This window comes from Polypterus senegalus, chromosome 2, assembly GCF_016835505.1.
Source record: "Polypterus senegalus isolate Bchr_013 chromosome 2, ASM1683550v1, whole genome shotgun sequence".
Lineage (NCBI taxonomy): Eukaryota > Metazoa > Chordata > Cladistia > Polypteriformes > Polypteridae > Polypterus > Polypterus senegalus.
Genome location: NC_053155.1, coordinates 279,908,754 through 279,933,789, shown reverse-complemented (window position 1 = coordinate 279,933,789; position 25,036 = coordinate 279,908,754). Strand labels below are relative to the sequence as shown.

Here is a 25,036-nt window from a genome sequence, read left to right as displayed (position 1 = left end):
TACAGAATAAAGATGTACAAATAACACAAAGTTCCAAATCCCAGTTTTTTACAACAAAGCTTTTGAAGCCAATACCTACAGTAGGAAACATGTATGTTTGAACAGTGCAAACTACTTACAGTGACAAGATATCCTGTACAATGACAGTATAATACTGCATATTCACTTTGTTGTGTAGCAGGTCTGCGGCATCAGAAAAATAAAGAAAAAAAAGGCCAGTTTCAGTCGCACGACCGCAGGGAGTTAATGAGGTAGTTGGAGCGAGTCGCACCTGCATGAGTGGGTGCGATCGTTCCTAATTGCTTTATTGGCTTCCTACGGCATGTGATTAAAGCCCACAGAGACGGGAGTGTATATATGTATGGGTCAGCACAAAAAAAGAAGGGGGAATCAAGGAAAAGGAGAAAAGAAAAGAGGTTAAAAGACATGAAAGGCAGGCTTGGGAAATGACGATCTGGCCACCTGGAGGGAGGAAGCAGTGCAAGCTAGGACCCATTAAAGAGCGTTAGCTGTAACGCTCTAGGGGCTAGTTCGCCCCACTGAACATTCAGGTGGAGTGTGGCGAGCAAGGCAAGTGCCCTTCCTAGGCTTCCCTTCCAAGGTGTGATAACGTGAGCGCGAAGGAAGAAGGGAGGAGAGCCGACCTTGGACAGTCTGGCCGTGATGCCTGGAGGTGGCCAAGATGGAAGTCGGCCAAAAGGAGCTTGTGGCTGCTGAGTCTCCGCCAGCTACGCGAGCAATAGGTGAGCCAGGAGAATGAGAAGATAGAAAGATACTTTATTAATCTCAAGGGGAAATTCAAAAAAAAAGAAAAAGGTGTGCTGAGATCAGGAGGAGTTAGTCTGCATTTTAACCTAGGATTTTTAACGGATTTATTGATTTTTTTATCCTTACTTTTCACAATGATTTTTATGGATTTATATATGTACTGTTTTTTAGAACACTGCACCATTGACACTTTTGTTGATTTTACTTTTGTTTTGACTGGTTTTTAATAAAAGTACTTGAGCACTTTTTCCACTATCCTCTCGCCTCATCAGTGAATTATCCTCATATGTCAGCTCATCTTGGTCATAACTATCGATGGCGTGTGTTCAGCAGACTCGCATTTGGGAAGAGGGAGTCTGTTGGGGACCGGCATTGTCACACACTTGCTCTCTAAATAGCACTGCTGATAGAAAATAACATTAGAACAAGGCAGCTTGTGCACGTACAAGAAGTCTCACTTTACCATGACTGTCTGTGCATGTTTGGTTAAAATGTGCTGGTTCTTCACTCAGTGAAGTAATGGTTAAGCTTCAGCAGGAGTTGGCTCTCAAGGTTCTTGTTGTGAAGCTGTGACCATTTAGCAGTGAACAGGAGCCCCGCATGACTAAAAAGTCTCTCACAGGCTGCAAGATGCAGGAAGTTTGCGTGTGGTCTTGAGACTGCATGGCTACGTCTGATTGGTGAAACGGTCATGTGATTATTGTTGCTAAGTCTGACTGGTGAAACAGTCATGCAGTAGATCCACTGGCAACTTCTCTATAGCAAAAATATAGCGTAATGTGTAAATGGAAAAAAGTAATGAGTCGAGTGTTGCCCAATGTAGCAGAATAAGAGTAGCATTTCTTCTTCACAAATGTAAAAAGTATGGTGCAGTAAAACTACTCTTAGAAGTACATTTTTTTAAAAAAGTTACTCAAGTAAATGTAACTCATTACTACCCACCTCTACCCAGTAGCATTTCTTGACACACTTCTGTTGAATAATTCATTGGCTGAAAGTACTCAGTGTTAGTGTGTCAGAGAGAGGATGTGCAGCATTGTTCATAATTGCTCTCTGTTTTGTTTTAATTTATTGCTTATAGTTTAGCTATATTCTCTGAGAAACCAGGACATTAGATCTTTAAATAGATTTTTCCACTCTATATAAGAGATGCCTTCATCAAAGTTATTTCAAGGAAAAAAATTAATTAATAATAGGAAGGTCCTTAGCTAGGGTTTATCAAAGCTCTTAGTCACTCCCAGTTATCACAGTTGGAGCTATTTGTAAATCTATACTAATAAAAGGCAAAGCCCTGACTGACTCACTCACTCACTCACTCACTCACTCACTCACTCACTCACTCACTCATCACTAATTCTCCAACTTCCCGTGTAGGTAGAAGGCTGAAATTTGGCAGGTTCATTTCTTACAGCTTACTTACAAAAGTTAGGCAGGTTTCATTTTGAAATTCTATGCGTAACGGTCATAATTGAAACCTACTTATGTACATATATAGCGGCCATAGCTGCAGCTCGGTCTCCGTGTGAGGCAGAGTTACGTCCCTCATCGTCACGCCCCCCACGTAATTGAGTGCCTACTCATATAACGCTGTCTGTCAATGGCAATCCAATAGAAACACTATACCGCTAAATATTCACAGGTGAAGGGCCGTGCTTATGCAGACGAAGATGAGATGGTCAGGTTGGTGTTTGGCACAAACTCAGCGAAACTGCGAGAGAAACTTTTAAGTGCTGGGTCTTAGCTAACATTAAATAAAGCCGTGGACATCGCACGACATAGCACAAGCACAGCTGAGAACCTTTGATGCATGTACAACGAGCGGCTCACGTGAACTGACTGTGAATGCAGTACGCGGACAAAAAGCATCAGCTCCAAAGAGCGCTGAACAAAAACCGCATTACACAATTGAGAAGACCGCAAAAGAATATGAAGTGAGTGACGCATACAAGCATATTCATAAGTGCAGCTACTGCGGAAACAAAGCACACAGTGGAAAAAGTCAATGTTCAGCTAAAGAAAGACAGTGTAAAAAAAACCCGTGCATGCAGTGTGTCACGTCTCAGATAAAGAGGAAGATAAGCTGTTTATTTATGCAGTAAGAAAGGAATCGATGAATTAAACCTGTTATCTTTACAACGGTTGACAAACACGGAATGTAACTTGAACACAACACATCCTCCAAATACGAACCTGATTGAAAGAAATAATGATAATCAAATCCTTGACGACATCAACACTCATGACAGTCCCAAAACAATTACATTGACAATCATGTTACGTTATTTTTAAAATGTTCCCTTTTCTTTTTCATAACTTCTTTAACACACTACTTCTCCACTGCGAAGCGCGGGTATTTTGCTATATATATACCCCGATCTGCATACTCTCAAATAAACAAACCACACGCTGTGCCTCTAGCGCCGACGTCCGAGGGTCGATTCCTGAGAGGGGTGCAGTGAGTGTGTACGCCTGATGAGCCCAGAATTAGGGCAAAACACGTGTCATGTACTCTTTGCATTATTTGACATTAAAACTATTTATATATATATATATATATACACACACACATACACATATATATATATATATACTAGCAAAATACCCGCGCTTCGCAGTAGCACTGCCTTAAAATTTTTATTAAGAAGAAAATTAAACCTTATTAAACTGAGGGAAAATATACCATTAATTATTTGTTAAGGATATCTTTGTATACCACATTATGAGTTCGGCACTCTGGTTGTAATATGACCAAGCTGTGCACTGAGCTAACTCCTGAGCATGCAACGTACAGCTGGCCATGTGAACAGTAATCTTGTTTCAAATCTCACAGCTTGGATTGCTGCTGTCATAATCGGTTTGAGTTTCATGGTTTGTTTCAATTATGACAGTATTTGTAGGACTTGTGCTGAAGAGACATTCGGCATTTGTCAAGTGGAGTAAGTATACAACCGGTTTCATTGATAACTTCACATCCAGCTTTTGAGAGTTTAAACATTCATAAACATCAAAGTGCCCACTACTGAAATCGTCACCTGTCAATCTAAGATGTTTAAGAAGCATTGGTGGTTGTCGAAAGGTGTAAAATATTTGGCCATTTCGGTACACTTGAAAGCAACAAGCGAACAATTCAGCGGCAGCCATCAACTCACGTGCAGAACCATAGGTGAAGGGCTTAAGCATTTCACTCTTCTAGTGCTCCTGTGTAGTATAATTATCTCCTGTACCATCATCAGTCCACACCTTGAACCTGTCCAAGTCATTCAATACGTAAGACACAATGTTCCTCCGGATATCAAGAGTGTGCCTGATATGGCCGTGCAATATGTAACAAAGAGAATGGAAAAGATAGGTGCCATCTCCGGGCATGGAAACCACTCGGTAAGTGACAGTTCTTTGATCGATGGTGATCACCTCGATAGACATGTTAATCGGGGTATGGTTGGAATGATAAAGGAAATGTGTACCTGAACAATGTAAAGTAAGTCTGAAATACCTACACAATAACTATAATCGTAATAAATTAACAATAAAACAGCAGAGAAGCCGTGGATTAAATAAAAAGGCAGTAGTTATCAGCAGGGAGACGTGAATCCCATGGCGAAGCAAGGAAGGGAATGTAGAGACCGGAGTGACGGACGGCCTTATATAGGCAGGCAGCCAACAACGTGGGAGGCGTTGGGATGGGGACCCAACGCCGCCTCACACGGTGACCGAGCTGCAGACTATGGACGTATATATGTACGTAAGTAGGATTCAGTTAGCGTTGGGAACCCGCGTACAAAATTTCTTGAAGATGGGCCCATAAGTAACAAAGACCGTTGAAAAGTTCAATATGGCGGCCGACAGTGGCATCATACCACCGAAATAAGTACGTACATTGGTTTCGTTTAGCGCAGAGAAGCCCCTACCAAATTTCGTGAAGATGGGGCCATAAATAAGAAAGTTCAACATGGTGTACGTTGTCGACCGTTATGACCGTTATGCATAGAATTTCAAAATGAAACCTGCTTAACCTTTGTAAGTAAGCTGAAAGGAATGAGCCTGCCAAATTTCAGCCTTCTACCTACCTACCTAGTCATCATTGCATACATTTTTCTTCACCATAGAAATTTAAAGACTAAATTCAGCTTACATTCCTACCAAGGATATTTCTGTCGACTAAATAAAAATTACTTATATTTAAAATTTAAATAGAACAGATACAATAGTTCATAATACCCACGCAGCACTAAGTGCACGGAAAGAGCGGAAGTCATCCGTTTTAACAAGCAGCGTATTGCACTAATACGAAATACCCTACACATTTAATTATTTAGGAATGGATAAATAAATTAAGATTTTGTACAAATAATGTTTTTCATTTTTCTTCCTCGATGGATTTTGGCACCCCAAGCAACAGTTGCTCGCACCCCAAAGGGTATATATATATATATATATATATATATATATATATATATATATATATATATATATATATATATATATATATATGTATATGTATGTGTGTATATATGTAGATATGCATATGCATATACTATATATATATGTATATATGTGGATGTATGTGTATATGTATATATATATATATATATATATATATATATATACAGTAATCCCTCCTAGATCGCGGGGGTTTGCGTTCCAGAACCCCCCCCCCGATAGATGAAAATCCGCGAAGTAGAAGCCATATGTTTGTATGGTTATTTTTATATATTTTAAGCCCTTATAAACTCTCCAAAAACTGTTAACATTATTAGAGCCCTCTAGACATCAAATAACACCCTTTAGTCAAAAGTTTAAACTGTGCTCCATGACAATACAGAGATGACAGTTCTTTCTCACAATTAAAAGAATGCAAATATATCTTCTCTTCAAAGGAGTGCGTGCATCAGGAGCAGAGAATTTCAGAGAGAGAGAGAGAGCGCTCGCTAAGAAAAGCAAACAATCAAAAAATCAATACATGCTTTTGTGCTTTTACGTATGCTGAAGCACCGTAATAAAGCGGCATTTTTTAGAGGAGCGTCCGTATCTTCTAAGCAAACAGCCTCTGTGCAAACAGCCCCTCTGCTCACACCCTCTCCGTCAGGCGCAGAGAACGTCAGAGAGAGAGAGAGAGTGCGAGATTAAAGCAAACAATCAAAAAATCAATACGTGCTTTTGGGTTTTTAAGTATGCCAAAGCACCGCGATAAAGGGGCATTTTTAGAGGAGCGTCCGTATTCTCTTGGCAAACAGCCTCTGTGCAAACAGCCCCTCTGCTCACATCTCCTCCATCAGGCAGAGAGAGTGAGAGAGACATAGAAAAGTAAACAATCAAGCGCCGCGCGGGAAGCATATCGTATATCATTGAGGAGTTTTATTTAATATGTAATACGTGCTCTGACTGGGTAGCTTCTAAGCCATCCGCCAATAGCGTCCCATGTATGAAATCAACTGGGCAAACAAACTGAGGAAGCATGTACTTTAAATTAAAAGACCCATTGTCTGAAGAAATCCACGAACCAGCGAAAAATCCGTGATAAATATTTAGATATGCTTACATTTAAAATCCGCTATAGAGTGAATCCACGAAAATCGAAGCGCGATATAGCGAGGGATTACTGTATATATGTATATATGTATGTGTATACTGTATATATATATATATGTGTATATGGATATATGTAGATATATATGTATATGTATATATGTATATGTGGAAATGTATATATATGTTTATATGTGTGTGTGTATGTATGTGTGTATATATATGTATGTGTATGTATATGTATGTGTGTATATGTAGATATGTAGATATGTATGTATATGTTGTGGAAGACTGCCGGCTTCCGAGGCCGGTCCGCACCCCCAGGCCGACAGGAGGAGCTCTCCCGACAGCGGGATCATGCCCCGAGGTCCAGCAGGGCCTTATGGACTCTGTGGTGTTTATACACAGCCCTGCTGGATACCTTGGGCGCCACCAGGAGTCGCTGTGGGGGGACTTATGGGCTCTGTTGTGCCTTATGACCCGGGAGTACGTCACGGTCACGTGACAGGAAGGTATGGCGTGCTCCCGGGTTGAAGTAATAGACTGATTGCCCTGACCGGAAGGAATAAGGAACTGTGGACTGCTGGGACAGGAACACCTCCGGGTCAGGGGCTATAAAAGGACGCTGCCTCAGTCCAGACACTGAGCTGTGCTGGGTGGGAGAGGAGCAAAGTGTCTGGGCGAGGAGGAGAGGTTTTTGTGCGTGTTATAAAGAGATTTGTGAAGAGTGTGGAAGGTGCTTGGTGCACTGTGGAAAAGAATAAAAAGATTCTTGGACTATTACCTGGTCTCCGGAGTGTGCCTGAGGGTTCGAGGGTGCACTACTGCCCCCTACTGCCACAATGTATATATATGTTTGTGTGTGTGTGTGTGTGTGTGTATATATATATGACAGCAACACTCATAACAGTGACAAAACAATTGCATTGACAATCATGTTACATTATTTTCAAAATGTTTCCTTTTCTTTTTCATTACTTCTTTAACACACTACTTCTCGGCTGCGAAGCGCGGGTATTTTGCTAGTATATATACACTATATAAGTTCAGCTTGTATAGATCCTCCTGAAGCATAGATCATCAACAACAGTCATATTGTGTCCCTTGTCCTGCACTACTGTCACCAGTTGCCCCCATCAAAGTCCTCATATATATAGAAGGTAAAAAGACCACATATTTAAAAATCAACAAAAATCAAAAGCATAAGTTATCCAGGCGCTTGACTGGCATTGCTACTACTAAGTGGAGGATATTCGTAATTTGAAACAATAGAAAGAAGAAGTCTATGCTAAATATGTTCCCATCCGGTTTTAATATAGAGAGAATATCTTGTAAGAATTCCTCTCTGTATGCTCTGCTCAATTCATTAATAATTATCATCAATATACTAGTAATCAGTTGGTGCCTCAGTCATTCAGAATGTGCAACCAATACAGATAACACTTTAAGAAAAAGACACTACTGTCTGCTAGATTATAACCTTGCATTTGAGCCCTCCCTGATTTAAACAGTATTTAAGTCTTAGATAATACTAGGAATCTCAATTCCCAGAAATCTTTATATTGATAATAAATCTGTAGTTTTTGATCTGCTCTATTGTTAATATGTAATTCCTTTAAAACATATATTTTTCAATTAATAGTTAGAGGCTATATAAAAAAGAAATCACCTAAGATCCCTAATCCACCATCAATGCCAATACCAGAAAATATTTTAGCTAGTATTAAGAAGAATACTGGCAGAATTTCTAGACTTGTCACAGTGCTCAATGCTATGCTGCCTTAGGCAAAACTGGGAAAGCCTCCCCTTCAATGTCCTAGACAATTAGTGGATATTCATAATTCACCACATTCATTTTCCCTCAATATGTGCAAAACAAGCTACAATTCAGATGAAAATATACACGAGACTCATTTGCAAATTAAAACTATTAAAAAAAAATCAGAGATCGGACCATTATTGTGCACAATGGCAAGTAGCCCTGACCTCATTGGGGCATTTGTTTTGGGACTGTCCAAAATTGAAGCCTCTTTGGAAAAAATGTTTTTCTTATCTATCACCGGAAACCCTTTTACATTACTTTGGAATTATTTCACACAAGCCTAGGCTATCTGGTAATAAACTGACTTATTATTTTGTCCACTTTATTGTTAGGAAGTTGACTAATTCTGCACAACTGGAAAAATCTCAATGCACTGTCTACAACTCAATGGGAAAATATTTAGTATTATTTGAAATAAGAAAAACTGAGTATTTTTTTACATGGAACTGTGCAGAGATTCTTTAGAATGTGTCCAGATTTCATTAATGTTATTCTAAAATAAGTGTGCTGAGCTCCTGTCTGTGTTTCTCCAAACCTCTTCTAACATTTTAATTGACAAGAGGTTGTATAACACTGCAGACCTCTTTTTTATTACGAATTAGATCTGTAGTGGTAAGAGTGAGGGTTTTAGTGTAGTTTCTTTGATATTTGGTAGCAATTGGATGACCTTTTTAAATCTTGTAGTTCTATTGCAGTGAAGCATATGTTTAATTGTCATATTATAAAACTTCTTCTTTAATACATGGATTTAAAACACAATTTTAATATAAATAAAATCTTTTTTAAACATACAACTTAGTTGTGATAGTAATATGCTAGATTTGGGCTGCAATATTGAACATTATATCTCTCCTAGTAACAGGGTGAACTTGCATTTTGACAATATTTAAATCTGATTTAGATCTGGCACTAGCTAAAAAATAAGTTAAAAACAGTAATAATTTAAGCAGTATTGAAGCTGGGAAAAATATCTACAGACAATTAGTAAAAATATACAGTACTTGTGTACTAAACGGACGGCAGTGAAATCTCCCCCATGGAGCCCAACATTAGAATGGGTAGGGGGAAACCTTATGCAACCAATTTCTGTACATTTCTCTCTATTTTTTTATACCAATAAATATGTTATGAATTCATCAAAACACTTGTGTTTTCCTTTGTCATGCTGTTCATCCATTTAGTACACAAGTACCAAATATACTTTTAGAAAATTTCATAGAAAATTAGAAAGGTTAGATTAAGAGAGTAAAAAATGAAGGCAACATGAGCATAAGATGAAAAGAGCTAAGAACTATTTGAATAGAAGAAGTAACTGAGAGGAAAGGAAATAAGGCAGGAATCAGAAAATAGAAACAGAAAAATGGTAGATGATGGTTCAGGAAATTGGGAAGATTAAACCTGATAGAAACAAGAAGAAGTACATTTTACTAAATAATGAGTTGCAAAGACTATGGCAGTAGATAATTGATAGATGGTGGAAAACAGTTTGCTAAATTAAAATTTTAGTGAAACAAAGAAAAATTGATATAATTTGCACAACCTTGCAATAGAAAGTGGTTTGGAAAATAATACATCAAAAATAAACTGGTGCGTAGTGAGATAATTGGATAAAATCTAAGGCAGGCTGAATTAATACAGTATATGAGAGCATATGGGACAAAAATAACTGTACTTTATAAAAAGAGAACAGAAAAAAACAAAGTTTTGAAATTAATAATAAGCTAACAAGATCGTGGAGGAGCAAAAGAAATATAGGAAATAAGCGATGCAATAGGAACGGATATGGAGTGGAAACCCCCACTTCAATTTTGCACACACAGAAATGTAAAATATGGCAATATCCTTTTAAACTTTATTTTTGTTTTGTCATATATTTACAGCTGTTTCTTGTCTCAGTATCGGCTCCTCTGCTCTATTAGCAATCTGTGACACTGATACAAAAAAAAACTACCATAGAAAATGGACAAATTATTGTCAAATGGAGTTGTTGTTAACAATAACCTTTATTTCAGTGGTTTAGTGGATTGCTGGAGTTTAGTTAATTTTTCTTCAGACATTCTGACCTTCATTTTACATGTTTCATTTATTTAGCATGATTTGTTTTAGTTGGACACCAAAGTGATACATCATACATTAGCAAAAACATTTGTAATAGGGATAAACTGTTCTCCTATATAATGGGGTCAAAATCATTAGCAGTGCTGCCTCATTGATCCAACTTACTAGACTTGAATCTCATATTTGTCCATTGTATGGAATTTGCTTAGTTTTATTCCCTGTGTCTACATACTTTTTGTGCCCCATCCTAAACATGTGTTGGTAAGATTAATTGGTAATTCCATACTGGGCCAAGTATGATTGTCTAAGCAAATAGGTCGTAAAATGGACTGTTACTCTGTCTAAGGCTGCTCCCAGGTATGCACTAGATTCTGCTGGATTAGGCTCTACCCTCCCAGAGCCCTAAATTATATTATGTAGCTTGAAGAATATTATGCTATCTCTTGTATAAAGCATACAAGTTATAATAATAGAGTATTTTCTTAAGCAGTCAAAATCCTCATGTAGAAATGTATGTCTTTTAAAGCAGTTAAAACATTTCACACTGCATTTCTCTCCTAAAGCAGCTATAATTTACACCTCATGAGTGAGAGATGCATCCTGTATGAATTCACAGGCCCCTTGTGAAGATATGCTTTGTTTTCTTATTGTTTCTGGAGTGTAATCCATATGTATTTCCACTTTCTTTGACTATTATGTGATATTTGTGGCACAATTAGCACTGAATGAGTCTGGTGACTATTTTGAATTTTTGAACCAGCTGTGTGACAATTTCTAATTCTGTCTGCTTTGTGGCTCTTTTGTATTTATGTTTTGACAAATATTATGGGTAAGAAATCATTTTATGCAGGCGTGATCAAACATTATTCTCTTAGTTTTTCTCTTAGTCTCAATTCATCTTCAGACCTTGGTCCAAATATAGCATCATTACTACCAAAACATTTGTGGTGTATTTTTTTGTTGATAGAGTTATTTTTGGCTCCTTGCAAGATTTTCAGCTTCCCCTTGGTCAGATATGTATTGTGTGACCGCTACACACACAGGCACAACCACACCAAGACAGGTCCTGGATGCAAATAGACTTTTTTTTATTTATTCACAGAATACTTTTAAGAGGCTTCTTCTTTTAACACAGTAAAATTTACTTTTTTTTTCTTCTTTCTCCTCAACTCCTCTCAAGTAAGGGTTTTCCAACTCCTGAGATCGACCCAAGAATACTTCTGATGCTAGGGCATAGCCCGATGGAAGCACTTCCAGGTCAAATGGAAGTCTCTGAAAGTGCAGATTGTAAATCCAGGCATACCCCTTTAGCCACCACAGAACACAACAGGGTTGCCCCATTGAACTACAGGTACCAGCATACAATGCAGGTGTCCATGTGGGAATCCTAATCCAGGGGAGCCATCATTTAGCCTATTGGTGGAGAGAATATTCAGCAGTGCTTATCTCCCTGGGTCCTTCCATTATACTGACCTCCTGGCTGTGTAAAGGTCTCTTTTCAGTCCTGGCCTGGATGCCAACCCATGAGGTCTGCTCAAGTTTCATAGTGTATGTAGGTTTTTTAGTTCATCATGAGGAGAACATCCTACAAATGTTGCTCTAGATAGCATTTGAGAGTCCTATAAAACAATCATTATTGTATCATGTTTGGATCTTCACATGTATATTTTTTGGAATACCTTGCTATTTTATTATAGTTGAAGAACATGTTAGCATTTTCTTGCTCTTATTGCAGGGCTTTGTGAATTTTACCACTACATTAAAAATAATCAGACAGTAACATACATTTGTTAATATATATATTTTTTTACACATTGCAGAGCTCATATAACTTGATTTACAGGGAATGTCCAACAGACATTTTTCTCTCTTACATGTTGTGTGACACAGGAGATAATAAATTAGAATTGTCTTAGGTATTGGTTCTGTTTGTATTATCTCAACAAGACTAAGTAAGTCTGGCATCATACTATGTGACTTAACACAATTTCAATTTACATTTCATGTGAAATTTAACCCCTGCAGTTACTGAGTTCATACATATGTCATTCTGGCAGCCAATTAACATGAACCTCTCTAGTTAGCCTAATAACTGAGCAAGCATTTTCCAGGTATAATACATTTTTTTCCTTTTTTAAAGGAAGGACATTGCATCAATATTTGTTCTTCATGGTTTGTGGGCATTGTACAAAGTGGACTTCTGGTTTAGCTGTAACTGGTTACCACGTCTCAGATACAAAGAGTCCCTCCTACAACTACCAACTTACTAAGTTAAAAAAATCAGACCAGTCTAATTTTGTTGTAGGAAGCCACAGAGCAGTATAAGTGAGTCATGAATGGTGTGTCAAAACATGAAAAATGGTGTAAAAAATAAAATCAAGAAAACCAGATAAACTGATGGGGTCCATGGGGAAGCTCCTTTTAAAATCCTGGATGTCCAGAGGACAAAGAAAGAACAAAATGATCCAATTGGTGTAGAGTGCCAGTTACAAGGTTAAGCAAGGCTTGAGTCAGGTAGGAAGCTCTGGTCCCTGTCCACCAGCTGGTTTCAGATCAAATGTCGACTTTCAGTGGAGCAGCGTTTTAAATACTGGTGGAATCAAACGTGGCAGAGTGTTCTTATGGAAGTGTCTTACAGAGGCTTCTCCTCCATACTAAACAAGTAAATGATCACATGGTTGGAGGCTGTGTAACACCCTCAGTCTCTCCCCCAATGATCCTTAGTCCTAAGTACCGTCCTCAAGAAACAGTCCCAAAACCCATGTGTGTGACAATAGTCTTGAGCATACTCTGTAACTGTTTATGACTTACTGTGATTTTCCTAAGATTATATAAATAACTACAAAGAAAATTAATACATAATTCATACCTCAGTTCCCTGAAGTATGATTTGCTAAATGTATTGAATACAGCATCTTTCTCTCTAAACTTTATCTATTTGTAAGATATACAAAATAATTGGTTGTTGTTATTTAATAAAAAACTGATAGATGTCATAACAGTTATTTTTTTTTTATTACAAATCAGCATAGTATCTTTTCTCAGTAGAAAAGCAAACTCTTATATGATTATTTTTATTTTACTATTTAATGTATTTGAGTTGATATTTTTAAGCTTTTTTAAACAAAGAGAAGTGGAGTCATGAAAAAAAAAATCTGTTCTTTGAGTGTAAAATCCACAGGGTGCTTTTATGTATCCCCCCAAACCCAAATCTGCATTAAAGAGACCAAAGCACAAATTGAAAGGGGCATTATTGTGAAGGTTTCTGTTTTGTCTTGGTACAGTAATATTTTACTCTACTTTCCTCTTTTGTATTATTAATATGCAGCCTTTGTCAGAATGCCTCAAATCTCCCTGATTTACCACTGTTTATAAGGTACTGTACCATATAACTTCTCCCCACCTTCCCTTCTACATGTATAACCTCAGGCAATTAGGTATAGTAAAAGACAAGCAGGAGTTAAGTTACAATTTAAACAATGTGTTATTGATAATCTATACTAATAAAAGGCAAAGCCCTTGACTGACTGACTCACTCATCACTAATTCTCCAACTTCCCATGTAGGTGGCAGGCTCATTCCTGACAGCTTACTTACAAAAGTTGGGCAGGTTTCATTTCGAAATTCTACGCGTAATGGTAATAACTGGAACCTATTTTTTCTCCATATACTGTAATAGACTGCAGTATGATGGCCGTGGAGTTGTGTGTCGCGTCATCAAGCCTCCCACGTAATCACATGAACTGACTGTGAAGGCAGTACGTAGAAAACAAGGAGGAGCTCCAAAGAGCGCTGAAGAAAACATGCATTATACAATTGAGAAGGCAGAGAAACAATAAGAAGCGAGCGACTGACGCATACAAGCATATGCAGCTACTGCGGAAACAAAGCACGGTGTAAACCGTAAGTTTAAATTAAGTTTATAGACAGGCTGCCGCTGGCGTTTGTCATGCACAGTGATGCATACAAGCATATTCACGAGTGCAGCTACTTCGGAAACAAAGCACAGTGTAAACCTAAAGTTTAAATTAAGTTCATAGACAGGCTGCCGCTGGCGTTTGTCATGCCCACTACTAATACGATATTTGCGGGATACAAGTTTAAAGAGAGGACGCAGGGTATAAACGAGAGTTTTGATCACTTTGTAACTAAGTTAAAATTGCTGGTGAAGGACTGTGCTTATGCAAATACAGAGACTGTGTTTGTGGGGGGGATTGACGTCATCATCTCCCCTCCCATTCACCTCATTTCATTCACTTCATTTCGCTCTGAGCTGAGCTCCGCAGCTAACACGGTCTTGTGGAAGCAACTTTGTGACGCTGCCACCAAATACTCACAGAAAAATCCACAAATTAATACACATGCTGTCTCTAGGGTTCCTCCACACTCTGAATCCTCCATACACTACTGAGCATAATCTAATTTTGAGGGTTGGGACACCACTGATATTACTGAAAACCTTACAGCCACCGAGACTTTGTAACGGCACAAGACTTCAGGTCACGTGTCAGCAAAAGAACCTAATTGAGGCAACTATTTTTACTGGCAGTTGCTCAGGGGAGAGAGTTTGTATTCCTCGCATCCACTAGGGGGTTAGAAAATGTGCTACAATTAGCGTCAGGTGATCCAACTTTCCGACTACTGTGCCGAGAGACTATTTCAAGTAAAATTCAACAGCTTTATGAAACTGAAAAGCAAGCAACTTTGTGGCTCTTACTGGGGATCATTGGACTTCCGTGACCGTTAGTAATTTTACTTACATCTAATTACAAAATGTTCAATGATCACACTGTTTTAGCCTAATGTACAAAATAATTTTGGCTAAGGTTACTCAGAGTTTAAAGGTGAACAAGGTCAAATTACCTTTTATGTTTCTGCCTTATTTTTTAAGAAGAAAAACTGCACTTTATGTTGAAATTTTTCTTATTATTTAAAGACTATACCATTCTGAACATGTACTTAAAGTACTTATTATTATTTTTTTTAATCGAGTCCCACCCCAATATATATGTGTATATATATGTAGATATGTATATGCATATATAGTTATATATATATATGTGTGTGTGTGTATATATATATATATATATATATATATATATACAGTGGAACCTCGGTTTACGAGTAACTTGGTTTACGAGTGTTTTGCAAGACAAGCAAAAATTTTTAATAAATTTTGACTTGATAAACGAGCGATGTGTTGCAATACGAGTAGTATGGATACACTTTGTCTGCTGAGCGTCATGTGATCACAACTGAGCTGATGGTGGTTCTCTCTCTCTCTCTCTCTCCTTATCTCGCTCGCTCATCGCGTCTTTTTCTCTCTCTCCTTATCTCGCTCGCTCGCCCAGTGCGTCTTTTCTCTCTCTCTCCTTATCTTGCTCGCTCGCTCCCTCATCACGTCTTTTTCTCTCTCTCCTTATCTCGCTCGCTCGCCCAGTGCGTCTTTTTCTCTCTCTCTCCTATTCTTGCTCGCCCAGCGCTTCTCTCTCTCTTCTTATCTCGCTCGCCCAGCGCCTCTCTCTGTTTACTACAGCATTGTGATTGTGTGTGTGCGCTGTGAAGTGCGAGTCCTCATCCTGCTCCCCAAAACACGAAGCTGAGTCTCAGTACTTTAACACCAGCTGAATAAACACCAGTTTATTCAGTTTGAAACAGCAACAGCGCTGTTATTTATTGCAGCGGGATCTTTATAATGTTCCTTGATCTTTTTGGATGCGCTTATACGGCGAACTGCTACAGCGCTGGGAGACTGCGATTGCTTTGGGACACTCTTCAGCGTGTCGTCCCGTTGGGTGGAATTCCACATGAGTTTAGAAACTCACACCAGCCATGATTCTTTTTAAAGGTAAATTGCAGGTTAATTTGTATTATGTATTTTACTTTATATTTTGTATTAATCCTTTTTATATGAATAGTTTTGGGTTGTGGAACGAATCATCTGAATTTCCATTATTTCTTATGGGGAAATTCGCTTTGATATACGAGTGTTTTGGATTGCGAGCACGTTTCCGGAACGAATTATGCTCGCAAACCGAGGTTCCACTGTATATAGACACACACACACACACATATATACATATGTATGCATATATATATATATATATCTGTATATATGTGGATGTATATGTATATATATATATATATGTTTATATGTGTGTGTGTATATATATATATATATATATATATATATATATATATATATATATATATATATATATATATATATATGCCAGCAACACTCATGGCAATGACAAAACAATTACATTGTCAATCATGTTACGTAGGTATTAAAATGTTTCCTTTTCTTTTTCATTACTTCTTTAGCACACTACTTCTCTGCTGCAAAGCGCGGGTATTTTGCTAGTATTCATAAATAATAACAATATGCAAAGTACATTTAAATATTGGCAACCATACAACCTGATAAATGGTTATGTGTAGTTTCAGGCGGCACACAGACTTGTTAGTTACTTAAAAATGTCCCTAGTTAAGGCATCATTTGTGGTCAGCCTTCTTCAGAACAGGCCACATGCCTGTCTCAATATGGTTGCCGAGCTGTGCTCTTCATTATGCTGTTCTTTTCAGTTCATGGTGTGAGATGGTTTTCATCAATTTGGTGAGAGAGAGAGATAAAGCAAGCAAATGTATAGGTTTTCTGTCCATCCCCTACAGCCAATAGGGCGTCATGGTACTTAAAGTCTTTTGATACAAGCCAGTTCCAAACAGCCATACTTCAGACCAATGGAGGAATAGAACACCTTCACATCTACCCTCCAAACCATATGTTAAGGTAAAGCTTGGCAGTTAGGCAGTCTGGCTTTGTATGGGAGTTGAGAGACTTCGGAGAAACATTTACCAAACTTGTTTCAGGCACTTCCCCCAACTCTGTCGTAAAATTCAGTTTTGCCTAAGTTACAAATAAAGGCATACAAAATATTTATCAACTTGTATGCAAAATATCACATCACAACAGTTACTATAAAGAAAAAATCTTAAAATTATAAAGTAAAACATTGCTGGGGGTGGACCTTCACTACCGTATGGAGTGGCCACTCCCTCATGTACTATAAAGTGGCACTCTCCTTCTACCTGCCTCCAACTCTCACACTTGTCTTCCTTCATTGGTCTCTCTCCTTCCCTCCTTACCTCTCACTCCATTCCCAACACCATGCCCACCAGACTAAAGGGAAAATGGTAGATGTATGATTTCTGACTGAGACCATTTCTAGGGTTAAAAAAGCAATTTAGAAACTTTTGGGACATGTTTCTAGAGCAACTTCTAGTGGTTGCAGGTGCGTTTGCACTTCTGAGCTCCAACTAATGTTTAAAGGTACAAACATTCTCCTAGGAAACCTGTCCTTCTAAAAATCCAGCAAGGAGGTATGGACAATAGGAAATAACCCCCTTCTGCCCTCCATAGTGTTTTTGGTAATTACAGGTTAAAATGAACTTCATCTTCCTTGTCTTTCAATTGTTCTAACAACCCTGGAAGAATTACCCCCAAGGTCCACAATAACACTAACCCCCTAGTGCCCTTGTCATTACGGCCACATATCGTTAATCTGTTTGTGCGCTGCTTTTAAGGTCTTGCAGGTTCTGTGAAAAATTCTGTAACACCCACAACTGTTCACTATGCCTCTAACCCTTACCAAACTAAATATACATGGTTATTGTCTTAAAAATATCTTCCTGAAATACAAAAACTGATATAATTCTGGTCTTATATGTATTTTATCAAATTATACAAAGAAAATTTAGTGTGGTATGGTTGCTCTTTTAGTAAACAGACGCTTTAAGTAGTTTAGCTGTGGAAGCTCAAGCCAAGTCCAGTTTTCCAATTTTTTTTTTAGCCTTCAAGGTGTAAACTCTGTAAATTACAAAATTCTCACATATTTTTAACACCTTTTAAATCTGCTAAGTCTCAGAATGGTGCTTTAAAAACTCATTAAAGAATGCTTGATATTAAAGAGAAAGATAAATTCCAGTTTTTTTTGATAAATTTAATGGAACACTGCACTGAAGCACTGAAAACGGGCTTTATTGTAATGTATCTCATATTGTTAGTTTATTAAACAATGCAATTAACAAAGGAGTTTGTGTTCTGGAAACAAAGGAAAACACTTTTGTGGCATATACAAGTATAGCAGACCGAGTCTAAATAAGTGTAGTAATTCTGTCACAACAGTCAAAAACAAATTTAAAAGTGGTCTTGGAGAAACTAGAACAAAGTTTACTTTGAGATGTTTTTTATTATGGTTAAAAGTAAATCTGTTTTTTATCCTTGAATGGTTAAAAATTACCCATGTCTCTTGGAAGAGAACAGCAGTTAAGTGAACATTTCCTTTAAGCAATTACAAACATATGCTGTAAGATACACCATTATCCTTTTTTTGCTAATGTAAGGGCATGTTTTGATCAAGTGAAATGGTATTTATTTCCCACACTTTAAACATTACATGCTTAACATAGTAAATACACTATGGTTTAATATTTGTGTTTGCTCTCATGTAAATCTGATTTTAAATTAATTTTCAAAAATTACTTTTGCATTTATTAATTCACTAAGAAAATGATAGCTCTGATATTGGGTATACTGGCAGAAAAATTGAATAAGAGAGAAAGAAAATTGTATCTTTTAATTGAAATTTACTATATAGTATGAAAATAAGCTTAGTATCAATGCAACTATCCATCATACACCTTTTATTAAATGAATGAGTAAAAATTTGGTGTTTTATAGCCATGTTGTGTCAAGGAATGAAGTCATAGAGTTTGTCATAGCTTCCCATTCTATTCACTAGTGCTGACTTGTCTATGCTATTTTACTGTGTAGGCATCAGTGGATTATGTTGCTATTAAGGATGGTGATATTTTTGGTGGGTGGAATACAGAACAATAATAGTCTTAGCTGAATAGATTATATTTCATGTTAATGTTTTAAAATATGTCAAAAATACATTAAAATACACACAATATGACAAATACACTATTGCCTTGGATAAAGGCAACAGTTAAGTAACAAGCAATAATATTACTATTAGGTTACTGGAGCTGCTTACTCCTGAACATGCTACATACAACTGTCCATGAGTAAAACATTCCTGCTTTTCCTAGAGACTTGGATTTTATTGATGGTTATTGCAAAACACATCTACACAAAAATGTATTCTTTTGAATGTAATGGGTAATCAGTAGATACAATTGGAAATATGAATATATTGTATATTATTGTCATTACTAGATGTTTGCATTTGTTTACATTGTTCACTCAAGTATTTCTTTTCGTGTTTTTTGTCAGTTGTATGTTGTCCCCCTTTAAAGTTTACAGATGCAAATGTATATGAAAAGAATTTTGTAGGTCCACTAGGGGAGGATCTGCAGATGCAAATACAATGGAGTAGCTCATGGCAACCTGTTAAGTTTCAAATTATGCTGTTGCCTGTAGCTTCTCTTGAATCTGAGAACACCACTTCTTCCTCTGCTTCTCTCTCCCTCCCATTTTGCTTTTAGAGAAGCAACACCTATGCTCATAGCCACAGGCCCTGGCTATGGCACTCACGTTTTATAGTACATTTGCTAACCATAGAATGCCACATCTTCATTAAGCTTTCTCCTCCAGTTCACACCTCATTGTACATGGCAAATGTGATCATGTCTCTTTATTCCTGTCCAAGACACCGACCCTTTTTCTGTCTCCTGTCCACCCAATTGGTTAGTGGTACTGTTCTCGTGGCCCATTAGTCTCTTTTGCGTCATCATTCATTTGTATAAACACCCATTCTCAGCGCATTGCAGCACAGATCATAAAAGTTAGCATAATATTAAAAAATATCGACAAATAAAAAAAATGTATTGACAAATAGAAACACTGGTTGGCTAATTTACTTTTTTCTTTAACAGCACCAATTTTCAATAAATAGGTCAAAACATTTTTTGAGATTTGGGGGCATTTTGCATTTATATTATATGGGGTTTATCCCCAAATATTGATCTAATCAAAGGTCCTTTCTTAGCTAAAAGCTACAACTCTTGATATATAATCCTGTCAATTGTCAGTTTTTTAACTAAGTAGAAAGTAGTGTTTTTGTTGATGAGTGAGTGAGATAGTCTATATATATATATATATATATAGTGGCGGACGGCCAGGGACACCCCTTCTCTGTATATTCAGGGGGAGCAGCCCTGGAAGGTGCAATACCTCCCCCTGGACTCTAGAAGGCCGCCTCTCCTGGGTTGGAGTGGTGCCTTGGTTTCCCGCAGGGCTTCAGGGGAATTGTAGTTGGGTGCAGCCCTGTTGGGTCCTGCAGGCACCGCCAGGAGTTGCTACACCCGGAACTGCAGCCAGAACTCCATGATCAAGCCCCTGGAGCACTTCCGGGTGGATATAAAAGAAGCCAGCGTCCACCACTCAGCGGCCAGAGTGAGGTGGAGGAGGACAAGGTTGCTTAGAAGGAGTGGTGGTGCCAGAAGAGAGGAGTGTGTTGTGTTTGTCTTCACAGTTTGTGCTTGGGACTGTGTTGTAGCTGGGGGGATTACGGGGAAGACGTGCCCTCCAGCTGAAGAAAATAAAAGTTTGTTTTATTTTTATATGTGCCTCCCGTGTCCAATCTGTTTCGGGTCGGGCACAATATAGCGCCAGTCTTACTATATATATATATATATATATATATATATATATATATATATATATATATATATATATATAGAGAGAGAGAGAGAGAGAGAGAGAGAGAGAGAGAGAGACAGAGTGTTTAAACATGGATTTATACATGCTGCCATATTGAATATCATCAATTCTACAGTATAATGAGAGTTTTTTAAAGTCATCAGTGTTTTGTTATTCACAACTAAATATCTACATACAGTTTTCATTTAAAGAACTTCAATGTCAATAGCTAATTCCTATTGTCTTTAGATTAGCTGTAAACTGATGCCAAATGCTATTATTTTGAGTGACTCATCACTTTCCCTCATACAAAGATAATCTAATGCAATAGTTTTACAGATTTTGAACATAAGTGTCTGGACAATTACTATTATCAAAGAACATGGGACCTGAGTTAGATTAATAGTTCTTAGAAAATTATTCAATTGTTGAAAAAACAATTAACCTCTAAAAGAATACTATGCCATGAATATATGATAATGACAATGTTAAATACGTTTTGTGTAATTATGTGTTGCTTCAAGTGTTCCTAAGTGGAGTTATGCACAATTTACTGTAAAATAAGAATGCTCCATGAACAATTAAAAATTCTGATTTATTTGACCTTATATTTCTGTTTTTAACATGTTATTTTCCAGAATATTGATATTTTTTGTGTCAGATCTATGCATTATGCCAAAACAAAACCACTTACCAATCATTGTCTTTTTTCCCCAGAGTATTTAAGAAAGCAAGTCCCAATGGAAAGGTAAAATCAATTATTTTTTTCTTATGAAACTATTTGTTATGCATCAACACACATCACAATTAGAATACCCAACACATTTGATCAAAAACAACAATGATGATAAAGCAGCACCAAAAGTCCTCAGTTTCACTTCAAAATATAAGGATTGTTTAGTATTATGCAATAGATAAAAACCTATAGTGTTTAAGGATCCAAGCAGGATATAGTCCTGGGATTTTCTCAATTTATTTAACCTCTTTACAGAAACCATATAAGAGGAAAGACAGCTATTAAAAAAACAATGAAAGATACAAGAGATAAGTGTGGTGCAAGGCTTAAGACTAGATGACATAATAAGTGTGTAAGTAAAAAATAAATACATAAAAAGTGTGTATATTGAAAAAAATAAATAGATTACACTGTACGGTACAGTGTGCTAACTGTAACTGGCAAGCTTCAATTAACAGAAACAAACATACACTCACACAAAAGATCTTTATATAATAATGTAGAAAAAGAAACAGTTAAATAGATAGTCAAACAAATGCACATAGAAGTTGTACTGATACAATGCCAGCCTGTGACTAATTATTATATTAAAGACATTGAGGCAGACAGAATATGGTAGAGAGGATTAACAAAAAGCAGACATTTATAGGCAGCCTGTCATTGTTGTATTGGGTGATAGCTTTGGAAAATGTACTAATATTTTAATTTTCCTTTCATTCAATCATTCAAATTATTTTCTAATATGCCTTGTCTTATTATTCCATTACAGCATGGCAGGCAGCCTGAGATTACTCCATTTCCATTGGCAAAGCAAAATTCAGTTCCTTGCAGGGTAGACTATGCCACACATCTACACATACTAAATACATTTCTAGTAATTTATTTATTCATTTATATATTTAGAACATTTAAGTATTTTATTATACAGTGTATACATCTATTTGTATGCTTCTAGGTTTGATGTCTTTGTGTTTAGCATTGTGTGTTACTTTTTGCATGTGATGCATGTTTGTTTGCATGTGCTTTGTATGTTTTTAACAATCTTTGTTTTGTAAATGCCTGCATTTTTACTTTGTGGGAGAGAGGTGTCTTTGCATACAGCATTACACAGTCTACTAAATAGGTATAGGTTACCTTTTAGCTCCACTTCATGAAATACAAGTGTGGCCGTTGGTGTATTACCAAAATACCTCTCCAAAGTAAAAAGCACAAAGCACAGAATTTTCTCTCTTCCAATCACCTCTCCACAATTCCTCTCACCACCGCACTACCCTCCTCCAGTTGAATGTTGCTCTCCGTTATCCCAGCTCCAACTTGCCTGGACAAGGGAGTCTGGTCCCTTTTACTGATGGAAGTACTTCTGGGTCATACGGAAGTTCAACACAGCAGGGAGCATCTCTCCCTGCAGCACTTCTTTGCGGCACCCCTGGACCCCAGCAGGGCTGTGGTGCCGGACTAGTAGTTCCCAAATGGGCACCAATATGGAGAATTGCTGTCATCTATCACTTGGGGGTAATAAATATCCCTTTGCGACAGTCCTTCTCTGTCCTCTTCTTTGTCCTGGCCAGGGAAGGCACTGGAGTCATGTCCAGCTGGGACGTCCATCCATCCCTTAGGTCAGCCTTGTTTGGGTGCGACCTCCTTCCCTGTCTTGGCCGGGATGCCTTTCTGTACTCTTGGGGCCTTCTGTTTGTCTTACTGACTACCTGCCAGAATGCCTGTCCATCCCATGTGTCTCCAACAAAATCAATAAATAACATGACAGACATTAAGTTTCTTTCTACACAGGCTATTGCCTAACTGCCTGCGGGGTATCTAACTCACTTGCCCACTCTGACTAAAAACACTCTCATAAATACCTTTTGTCATTCCCCTTAACATCTTTGACCTTTTGTCACCACTAGAGCACCTGAATCAAAGCTTTTTTACCTAAAGGTCAGCATTCTCTTTTAAGCCATAACCAAAAAGCACTTTCAGGATCATTTCTTGTACCCTAGGCAATTATTATAAGGGACTAGCTTAGACCTCCTCCTACAGTAATTGTGACTGCTGTCTCTGAACATCCACAGATACCTTTCTGTAATATAAATCAGATAAATCAGGGACTCATGCATAACATAAAGTTGTCTGTTGTTAATTTACAGAACCACACAGGCACTAATAAAATTTCTCTGTGAATATAATCACTCGCAATGGTAATTTTCTTGAATAATTGTAATCAAAGAGCACTAAACAATATTGTTGTAAAATTGATGTGATTTGTAGCTTACAGCAACTTGATTAAAAAATAATGAATTCTAGGAGTAAAGCACTAAACCTGCATGCTAACTAACAAGGTATTAACAGAATGCAGCAATACCCAAGGCTATGAGCCGTGTTCACAAAATAAATTTCTGGAGTATGACTCATCTCTACAATGTATTGCTGTAAGTGTAGTGTTTTATTGGATTCTGTGTGGAAAAGTGACCTCATGGGTAAAATGAAACAGATTTACAGCCAAAGAAAGGCTGTTTTGGATTTTGTTTATCAAGGTTCACACCTCACTTATGAAAGGGAGGTGGGGGGGAGTCCAAAGGCCCTAATTTGTTTCATTTGCTTTACAACAGTGGGAGCCTCAGTAAGATAAGATAAGATGACATATGATACGATTCCTTTATTGTCATTACATAACACATACAATGAGATTCCGGTACAGTGGGAATGAAGAGGTGAACCATCACATACTGTAGTTTGGTTGTGGGCAGTGCTGTTTTGCCATAAGTTTTATCCCAAGTCTTTAAGGGAACTGTATTTAAGTAGGTCACTTTGAAAATTCCATTGCATCTACAGATGGAAAATGAACTAGAGAGAAATTACAGCTATGTTAGCAACAGTGGAGTGACAGCTAAAATATTAAGCCAGGGATGTCAAACTCTGATCTTTGAGGGTCACAATGGTTGCAGATTTTTGTTTCAGCCAGTTTCTTAATGGCTGGAATAAAAAGTTGTAGCTACTGTGTCACTCCAGGAACTAAATCTGAGACCCATGCATTAAGTGATGCATTCAAAAAGAGAGTCTAAGCATTAGGGAAATCTAGTGACGATATGATTCTGAAGCTTTACCACTGACACAAGAGATTCTGGCTACATGGCCAATATTTCCTATCTAAATGAAAAGCTTCCTCAAAATATGGAACTGTGGCATTTGGCTGAATTTGCAACAGTACTGATGTAATTATGCAATTGTTACATTATATAATAAGTTATTATTATTACTATATCACAGTGCATTTAATACTAATGTTAATATTGTAGTTTAATCGGTACAATGTTATCTGTTCATTCATTCATTTTCCAAAGCTGCTAATTCTAATAGAGATAAGGGGAGCTGGAGTTTATTCTGACATTATTAGGCATAACTCAGCAGCCAACCTGGATGGTGGGCAAGTTTACGACTGAATGACTACCTAAATTTTTAT

The 25,036-nt window shown here is 37.4% G+C and overlaps 1 protein-coding gene across 2 annotated transcripts in view; it reads left to right on the top strand.

The window, feature by feature from the left end:
* Positions 1–25,036, top strand: part of arrb1 (arrestin, beta 1) — a 297,593-nt gene that overhangs the window by 177,232 nt on the left and 95,325 nt on the right. For both annotated transcript variants that reach the window (XM_039745638.1, XM_039745637.1), the window contains exon 3: positions 21,561–21,591. In XM_039745638.1, the coding sequence (XP_039601572.1) occupies positions 21,561–21,591 (31 nt within the window). The remainder of the gene's footprint in view (positions 1–21,560; positions 21,592–25,036) is intronic.